The following is a 10,000-nucleotide window of genomic DNA, read 5'->3' on the forward strand; positions in this document are numbered from 1 at the left end:
TCCTGGTTTCTTTGTCATTCTCGTGCTCAGGGATATTCTTGTGATATGCTGAGCTGTAATTTGTTGTGCTGTGCTGTATTGTGCTGTGCTGTGCTGTGCTGTGCTATGTTGTGTTGTGTGTGCATGTGTGTGTGCGTGTGCGTGTTATTCACCACGGTTGCCTGCTGGTGTATGTGTGTGTGTGTGCGCGCGCGCGTGTGTAATAATGAATAAAAAATATGCATCACAGACACACATGCATAAATTCGGTATCACCATGTCTAGGTCTTTAATAATAATGGTAATGACAACATCAACTACAACAAAAATAATAATAGTTACCTAATAATAATAATAATAATAATAATAATAATGATAATAATAATAATAATAATAATAATAATAATAATAACATTGACAATAATAACAATAATAATGATAATAATAATAATAATAATAATAATAGTAATAACAATAACAACAATAATGATAACAATACTACCACCACCACCACCACCACCATCACACCGCCACTACCACCACCATCACCACCACCACACTGCCTCGCCACGTCTCCTCACAATGCCTACACATTCTTGTACTTTTTCTCCTACATGCCGAGGCTCCCAGACTTCGGACACACCGTCTCGCCGCCACCCACGCCGCCGCCCACAACACGCCATGGGGGACAGAGCGCCCTGCATCCCCCCACCCTGCCGCCTCTCTGTGGAACTGCCAATATCCCCAGAGCACTAAAGCGCTGGCATTCCTCAGGCTTCTATCAGCTGCGAAGTCCCAATCAGGAGGGTCATCGAGGGAGGGAGAGGAGGGAGATGACAGGGGAGGGAGGGAGGGAGGGAAGGAGGAAGGAAGAGGAAAAGGTTGAGAGAAAGGAAGGAGGGTCATCTAAGGGAGGAGAGGGGGGAAGAGGAAGGTCAGAGAGGAGAGCCAAGTGGAGAAACAAGGGGTCAGATTCTTTGCTTCTATTTAAGGGAAAACGTTCAAATTCCCATTTCTCGAAGGGGATAAATATGTATTACTGCCATTCGCTCCACAGTGATAGGGAGGGAGGGAGAGAGGGAGGCAGCTGGTGACCGGGCGGTGATGGTTTAGAGGGAAGGGTGGAAAGAGACAAAAATAAACTCCTTTACTGATACATTGCCTCGGAAAATCAATGAACCCTTAGACCTCATGCAGTGTAAATCAAGTTTTCCAACGTATTATTTGCCATTTATCTAATCGCATATGTAAATTTAGAAATAGGAATAAGCTTTCCCTATAGTGATATACAAACAGGTAGAGTCAAACGAACGTTTCTTGTTAGTAACCTTCGCCGGGTTCAATGAAAAACTGATGAAGAGTTGGCTATATTACTAATAGTAAAATCTGAGGCCTTTCACTAATGCATCCTTGAAAAAAACTACCTCTGACTTAAGGTAACATCTGTAATCTATTCATAGCGCTGCGCTGAAATAGCTTTTCGTAATTGAAGTAGGATAAGAAATATACAAACACGAGTGCGTTCTTTCGCACACGAATCCCTGAAAAGAACACTTTCTTTAACTCACGGTAAAATTTTGCAATCAAACCTGATGCATTACGTCTTACTCTTACAAAAAAGAAACAATATCAATAAAAATAGATTCTCAGGGGGTCTTTCACTTTTGTATCCTTGAAAAAAAAAAAAAAATCTGCAATCTATTCTTGGCAATACATCATGATACTTCTTACATACACAAGTAGTACTGACTAACACTATCACGTGCGTATCCTTGAAAAGACGCCCTTTAGCATACAGTAAAACCCTAAAATCTATTTTTGGCAGTCTTCTAGATAATTTCTGGTCAACGTCTTGCTGACATGAAAAAAAGAATTATGATAAGATTAAGTTCTGAAGGACTTTCATCTTCACATCCTTGATAATACAACCTCTACACTTACTCAAATCCGACAATCTATTCCTGGCAGTGTATTGTAAGAGCTCTTGGTTAATTAAGTGAAAAGGAATATCACTGACAGGTTTCATCTGCGCGTCCTTCAAAAACACAACCTCGAACTCACGTAAAACTCTTCAATTTATTTTTGGAAAAGAAGCACTTTGGTTGGCCTCTTCTGTGTAAGATTACGTTCCGAGGGAAATTTTATCTACACATCCTTGAAAACCTGACTTACAACCAAACCCTACAATCTATTTTTGTTAACACACTCCAGCGTCCTTCGTCTAATCTACGAAAAAAAGTAACACTGGACATTCAGAGGGTCTTTTCACCCGCCGGTCCTTGAGAACACGACCTCTGGCTCACTTTATCCTGCAGTCTATCCCTTGACGACGCACCGAACCTCCACCCCTTCGGGACCTCCTAGCGGGGTGATAGTGGGGTCAAGTACCTTCCTAAGCGATGATGCGAGAGCGAAGCTGACCCAGAACGAGGCCATGAGGGCGCTTCGGATCCCCAACAGGCTTTTGCGCGTGTCAAGTGGCCTCAAATCGCCCGCCCCGTTCATCCCACAGCTCAGGATTGTGGTTTTATATGGTTTTACATCAAGAGGAGTGTTCTGGCCAGCGCAGGTCACTCTGTGGGTAGGGAGAGTCCGGGACACAGCCATGAACACTGACTGGTTATACTGGTTGTACTCACGCCAATAACAGCACGTAACGCCCCCATCCCCCACCCAGAGTCGTATGCCAGTGTTCTCTTTCTGTCTGTCTGTCTGTCTGTCTGTCTGTCTGTCTGTCTGTCTCTCTCTCTCTCTCTGGGCATTGCACCGAAGATGTTAATTTCCTAAGCTTCATTACCGCCTATTGTCTTACAGAGACACGTGTGTTTCCAGCAACTACCTGTCTCTCTCTCTCTCTCTCTGTCCAAACGAGGCTCAAAAAGTGGAGGGAATGGATCGTGAAGCAACAAAACGGTTCGTTCACGGCCCGAACAACCTCCCTACCCCCTACCCCTTGTTGCGAGGCCAATAGCACGAGAGAGAGAGAGAGAGAGAGAGAGAGAGAGAGAGAGAGAGAGAGAGAGAGTGTAAGCTGTACTTCAGAGTGAACAAGCAATTCTCGCACTTAAAATGACCATTACTTCATGCTAAGGAGAAGGAAGAGGAGGAGGAGGATAAGGAGGAGAGAGAGGAAGAGGAAAAGGAGAAGGAAGAAGAAGAGGAAGAGGACGATGAATAGACATGTTAGGGACGTATTGCCAAAGCTGTTGTTTGTAGCGAAATTGCAATGGCATCTCTCTCTCTCTCTCTCTCTCTCTGATAATCACTCCGCTAGAATAACCCTTAATGACTCCCTATCAACATCCAGTATTCAGGGCAGGGCAGGCCATCAGGGTGGCCAGGACTCGGATGAATAGAATCGTATGGGTTTGAAGCAGCAGAACAGGGACTGACTGCGCAGAGCTAATGCTGCGACACGTTCGGGGACACTCATCCCAAACTGCGAGGTCACCAAGTCCGTCAAATTCCATGTGTAGAAGTACATAAGAATACAATAAATTAAGGGATGTTGCAAGAAGCCATCAGGTCTGGTCTCCTATTTCCGTCCACCATTCTCAGCTATGAAAGTATCTTCTCTTCTTTTAAAACTACAAAATGTTTGTTTTTACATCGAGTATACATAATATGTAAAGGACCGAAAACACAAGGAAAAAGTGCAAAGATGTCATTAGTATAAGTGTAGCTTATAAATTGACTTTTTTTTCAGAAACATTCATTGTGACATGAAATCAATGTTCAAGACTAAGACTAGTATATCACAAAGACCTCCGAAAATACCAGCAAAAAAAATCAGGTTGCGATTAAATGAAGTATAATTTTCAGATACTTTTTATGTTTTGTCTGAAACATTTAATACTATATATAAATCATTACTGAAGGCATATGTACATGAGCTACGTGCATAATCTTTCTGGACTATCATCCTCAATGTATTTTTTTTCCAATGTTTTCTATTGCGCTTATTTTGTCTATCCATTTATACACACGTGCTTCATCTTGTTGGGAATTCGTGTATCATTGAGATACACAATTCAGAGTTTAGAAGGACATGTTATTAAACAAAATGTTAAGAATATCCTGAGAAAGTCATATTATTGGTAAGGGTTGAGAGGGGAGCAGGTGGCAGCCTCCTCCTGCTCCTGATTCACGCTTGCATTCCCTCCACGTTCGTATCATATTAGCCCGGCAAGCAGCAGATATTGGAGGGTATTAGTGGTAAAGAATGACTCGGTACAGCCACTCCTTCACTGATTCATATCCTGTCATGTTCGCTTAATAACAGCAGGTCAAACAGTAGATAGACATGGATAGTAGTAAACACAGGTAAAAGGGACTCAAACACATATGACACTCTCTCTCTCTCTCTCTCTCTCTCTCTCTCTCTCTCTCTCTCTTTCTCTGTCACTTACCGGTGTACACGTCCCCCGGCACATATTTGGCAGGGTTACCGCTGATCTTGATAGTGAAGTTGTTGCTGCCTGGAGTCTTAGGCGCGTTGGTTCCAAGCGGCTCTCTGATGCAGGTAGAGGACTGGGCTCTGACGGATGCCGCCCACAGGCAGGCCGCCACCAGCGATACTAACGCCCACCGCATAATCTGAAGGGAAGGAAAGGAAGGTGTTTTAATAGAGGCTCATCCACATTCTTCTTTTGGTGTGTGTTATTGGTTCCCTGGTTCCTGTCTCGTTAGGAGCTTCAGACAAACACACTGAGGGACAGATGGACGGAGAAGCATGTTAGTGGACCAAGTGGAAGACATGAGATAAAACATTTTCACACACACACACACACACACACACACACACACACACACACACACACACACTGCATAGTGTAGTGGTTAGCACGCTCGACTCACAATCGAGAGGGCCGGGTTCGAGTCCCGGGAAGCGGCGAGGCAAATGGACAAGCCTCTTAATGTGTAGCCCCTGTTCATCTAGCAGTAAATAGGTACGGGATGTAACTCGAGGGGTTGTGGCCTCGCTTTCCCGGTGTGTGGAGTGTGTTGTGGTCTCAGTCTTACCCGAAGATCGGTCTATGAGCTCTGAGTTCGATCCGTAATAGGGAAGACTGGCTGGGTGACCAGCAGGCAACCGAGGTGAACACACACACACACACACACACACACACACACATCTTGAGAAGGACCAGGAGGGCACCGAAAGGATAAGAGAACAAGGGATGCCCTGTCTCTCTCTCTCTCTCTCTCTCTCTCTCTCTCTCTCTCTCTCTCTCTCTCTCTCGTATCCTATGTTTATATCACAGCCAGTCCTTCACCCCTGTACCTCCTCGAAACACACACACACACACACACAAGACCACCTCGTTTTCATCTCCCATGGGCTTCCCGCGGGAGATTCAGCAAACAGGGCACTCCCAGCGCAGTATTACATATACTTCACTTTTGACCCAACACAAATCCTGCAGCTACAGTGTTAACATGCGACCTTTGGGAACCACCTACATCACTGATAACAAAGGAGGGAGAATAGGAGGAGGAGGAGGAGGAGAAGGGCAGGAGGGGGATGAGGAGGAGGAGAGGGTGTATTGAGACGAGGATGAGCAAGAGAAACATCATCAAGGGAAGGAGTGTAGTGTGTAGCGGTGGTGGTGATGGTGGTGATGACTGGTGAGGTAGATACTGTAATCTAATTGGCTGGTGCTCCAGTGTGGTTGGTGATGGTGGTGGTGATGGTGGTGGTGGTAGTGATGGTGACGATGCGATGGTGGTCATATAATACAGTGAGGGATTAGGATATGGCAGTAATTGGCTGGGTTTTGTTGTTGAGAGTGGTGGTGATGGTGATTTGAAGCATTTCATGTGGTGGTGGTAGTTATAGTTATAGTACTTGAGGTTCATGGTGTTCTACTTGGTGGCGGTGATGGTGGTAGTGGTCTGAGAGAAAGATTATGATATGACGGAGGCAAGTGCGGGGAAAGAGAGGAGGTTGGGTGACGGGTGTGAAGGGAAGAGGATGTTGGGGAGGGAAGGGCGGGCGGTGGGGCGAGCAGGCAGGGGTGCGAGGGGAGAAGCAGCGTGTAAGGGGAGAGGGTTCGGGGTAAATATTTGTTAGTCCCAAGTGGTGGGGACAGCAGAGAGACGGGGAATACTTTTTGTTGTTGTTGCTCTACTACTACTACTGCTGCTGCTGTCACTACTGATGGTCTCTAGCTCCCTCTGCCAGCCTGTACAACTTCCCTTCACCCTGCACCCTTTGCCCTGTCGTTCCCAGTAGCTACAGAGGAAGCCGTGCCGGGCCGTGTACTGTGCCATCTGCTGCCATTCGCTCTGCCTCATGACCCTCGGCGATGTATTTAGTGTTATTTTTCAGCGGCAACGAGCCACACGCCCCTCCCGACGCCTGCACCGAGAGGCCATAGCAAGGCACAGATTGCCTCTTTTTTCTGAGAGAGATGGACGTGGGGGCAGTGCAGGAGGGGCGACGGTTCAGGGAGGGGCAGGGCGAATCGTGGCGGAGCAAAACTCAGCAGAGCGGGGCGACTCCCAAGCCTGGCGCCTTCTCTCATTACACCGTCACTCGGTCCTCCTGAATAAACAAGCACGGGTCTGCCAGTCTCCTCAAACCCCTCCCGCCCCGTCACTGAGCTCCTTCCTTATTACGACTTTCTATGCTACAATAATATCAACAAGAACAACATTAATAGTATCAACAACAACAACAACAACTCCTCCTCCTCCTCCTCCTCCTCCTCCTCCTCCTCCTCCTCCTCCTCCTCCTCCTCCTCCTATCTCCTTACTACTACTACTACTACTATTACTGCTACTACTTCTATTATTGACGGTATTGCTGTTGGTACTATTGATATTGCAAAAATACCACTTTTTTATTTAAGATAATACTTGTATGATTACTATCAAAGTAGTGGTAGTGGTAATAGTAGTAGTGGTAGTAGTAGTAGTAGTAGTAGTAGTAGTAGTAGTAGTAGTAGTAGTAGTAGTTGTTGTTGTTGTTGTTGTTGATGTTATAGTAGTAGCTAGTATTAGTGGTAGTAGCATTAGTAGTAGCTAGTATTAGTATTATTATTATTATTAGTAGTAGTAGTAGTAGTGGTAGTAGTATTAGTAGTAGTATTAGTAGTAGTAATAGTAGTAGCAGTAGTAGTAGTAATAGTAGTAATAGTAGTAGTAGTAGTAATATTGATATTACTAGTTGTTGTCGTGGGAATTACTGAGGCAATGCTAGCCTCCTAAATCCGCCAATTTCCAGGCAGAATGTGATTTTTCAAACTTCCGAACATTTCAAAATCTACGAACAACTGAAATCGAAATTCAGTCTCAGACCGAAGAAAAGTCAAACGCTGCCTAGAAGTAAATACTCCATTATCTTATTTCTTATGGAACAAATTAACTTTCAGCGGTGCCAAACTGACTTGCTAATTTGAGAGGTACAACTGGGCATTGCGGAACAATAAATGTGCTGGACATTAATCTTACTGGGACGAAAATAAAATAATACCTTTCTTTCCACCTCGTTCTGATGGATGCCCTGCCATATTTAGACAGAGGACTGGCCAGTGAACGTCTAGCAGGCCGTCAATGTGATTGGTTCCGGCCCATCCGGCCCATAAAAAAAAAAAAAAAATGACGTAATGCTCTCCTTTTCCTCTTTCAGTAATGTTTGTGACAAGACTGACAGGTGGCAGAAGAGTAACCAGTCGCCGCGGCGCCACCTGTGCAAACATCTCCAAACATGGCGGTTGAAGGTGTTCTAAATATTGTTACGAAATAATCTCAGCAAGGGGTAATTTCCCAGGACTTTTAGACACTGCGATGCATTCACAGTAACCACAACACAGCAAATGTACGTAAATTTGAGCATTACTAACACTAGTTCAATAATACCTACTGTTGTTTTTTTTTTTTTTTACATTACAAGGGCACTGGCCAAGGGCAAACACAGTGTTGGAAAAAAAAAAAATCCCGCTGGTTGCCAGGCCCTGTTAAAAGAAAAGTAGAAAGAGAAAAAACAGAAAAATCTAAAAGGAGGGTCCAGTTAACGTAAGAGGTGTCTTGACACTCCTCTTTTGAAAGAGTTTAAGTCATAGGCAGGTGGAAATACAGACACAGGTAGAGAGTTCCAGAGTTTACCAGTGTAGGGAATGAAGGAGTGAAGATACTGGTTAACTCTTGCATTAGGAAGATGGACAGAATAGGGATGAGAAGAAGTAGAGAGTCTTGTGCAGCGAGGCCGCAGGAGGGGGAAGGCATGCAGTTAGCAAGTTCAGAAGAGCAGACAGCATGAAAACAGCGGTAGAAGACAGATAAAGATGCAACATTGCGGCGGTGACTTAAAGAATCAAGACAGTCAGTTAGAGGAGAAGAGTTGATAAGACGAAAAGCTTTAGATTCCACCTTGTTTAGTAAAGCTGTGTGTGGATCCCCCAGACATGAGAGCCATACTCCATACACGGGCGGATAAGGCCCTTGTACAGAGCAAGCAGCTGGGAGGGAGAGAAAATGGACGAAGACGCCATAGGACACCTAACTTCTTGGAAGCTGATTTAGCAAGAGTAGAGATGTGAAATTTCCAGTTTAGATTTTTAGTGAAGGATAGACCGAGTGTGTTTAATGTAGAGGAGAGGGAAGTTGAGTGTTATTGAAGAAGAGAGGATAGTTGTCTGGAAGGTTATGTCGAGTAGATAGTTGTAGAAATTGAGTTTTTGAGGCATTGAACAAAACCAGGTTTTCTCTGCCCCAATCAGAAACAAGTGAAAGATCAGAAGTTAGGCGTCCTATAGCATCTCGCCTTGAGTCATTTAATTGTTGTTGGGTTGGGCGTCTGTTGAACGCTGTTGAATAATGCAGGGTGGTATCATCAGCATAGGAGTGGATAGGGCATTGAGTCAGATTTAGGAGATCATTGATGAATAATAGAAAGAGAGTGGGTGATAGGACAGAACCCTGTGGAACACCACTGTTGATAGTTTTAGGGAAGAACAGTGACCGTCTACTACAGCAGCAATAGAACGATCGGAAAGGAAACTGGAGATGAAGGTACAGAGAGAAGGATAGAATCCGTAGGAGGGTAGTTTAGAAATTAAAGATTTGTGCCAGACTCTATCGAAGGCTTTCGATATGTCAAGGCCGACAGCAAAGGTTTCACCGAAGTCCCTAAAAGAGGATGACCAAGATTCAGTTAGGAAAGTAAGAAGATCACCAGTAGATCTGCCTTTACGGAAACCATACTGGCAATCAGAGAGAAGGTTGTGAGCTGATAGATGCCTCATTATCTTCCTATTAAGGATAGACTCAAAGGCTTTAGAAAGGCAGGAAATCAAAGCTATAGGGCGGTAGTTAGAAGGATTGGAGTGGTCACCTTTTTTAGGGACAGGTTGAATGTGAGCAAACTTCCAGCAAGAAGGATAAATAGAAGTAGAGAGACACAGATGAAAGAGTTTGACCAGGCAGTGAGCGAGTTCGGAAGCACAGTTTTTGAGAACAACAGGAGGGACTCCATCCGGACCGTAAGCCTTCCGAGAATCAAGGCCAGAGAGGGCCAGGAAAACGTCTTTATAAAGAATTTTAATTTTAGGGATGAAGTAGTCAGAGGGTGGAGGAGTAGGAGGAATATGCCCAGAATCATCCAAAGTTGAGTTGGTAGCAAAGGTTTGAGCGAAGAGTTCAGCTTTGAGCCATCTGGATGAAGTAAAGGAGGGAAAGACGAAGAAGTAAAGTTGTTAGAGATATTATTGGCTAGATGCCAGAAATCTCGAGAGGAGTTAGAATTGGAAAGACTTTGACATTTTCTATTGATGAAAGAGTTTTTAGTAAGTTGGAGAATAGATTTGGCATGATTACGGGCAGAAATATATAGGGCATGAGTTTCAGCAGTTGGATGGCTACGGAACCGTTTGTGAGCCGCCTCTCTATCATTGACAGCACGAGAACAAGCAGAGTTAAACCAAGGCTTTTTAGCTTTAGGGTTAGAGAAAGTATGAGGAATGTATAGCTCCATGCCAGAGATAATCACCTCTGTTATGCGCTCGGCACAAAGAGAAGG

General features: G+C 44.5%; 1 protein-coding gene across 2 annotated transcripts in view; it reads right to left on the reverse strand.

Annotated features, from left to right (window-relative positions):
• LOC123519812 (spondin-1-like) overlaps positions 1-10,000 on the reverse strand; it is a 147,911-nt gene that overhangs the window by 125,308 nt on the left and 12,603 nt on the right. For both annotated transcript variants that reach the window (XM_045281330.1, XM_045281329.1), the window contains exon 2: positions 4,389-4,575. In XM_045281330.1, the coding sequence (XP_045137265.1) occupies positions 4,389-4,572 (184 nt within the window). In that variant the 5' untranslated portion in view covers positions 4,573-4,575. The remainder of the gene's footprint in view (positions 1-4,388; positions 4,576-10,000) is intronic.

The sequence above is a fragment of the Portunus trituberculatus genome, chromosome 46 (assembly GCF_017591435.1).
Source record: "Portunus trituberculatus isolate SZX2019 chromosome 46, ASM1759143v1, whole genome shotgun sequence".
Classification (NCBI taxonomy): Eukaryota; Metazoa; Arthropoda; class Malacostraca; order Decapoda; family Portunidae; genus Portunus; species Portunus trituberculatus.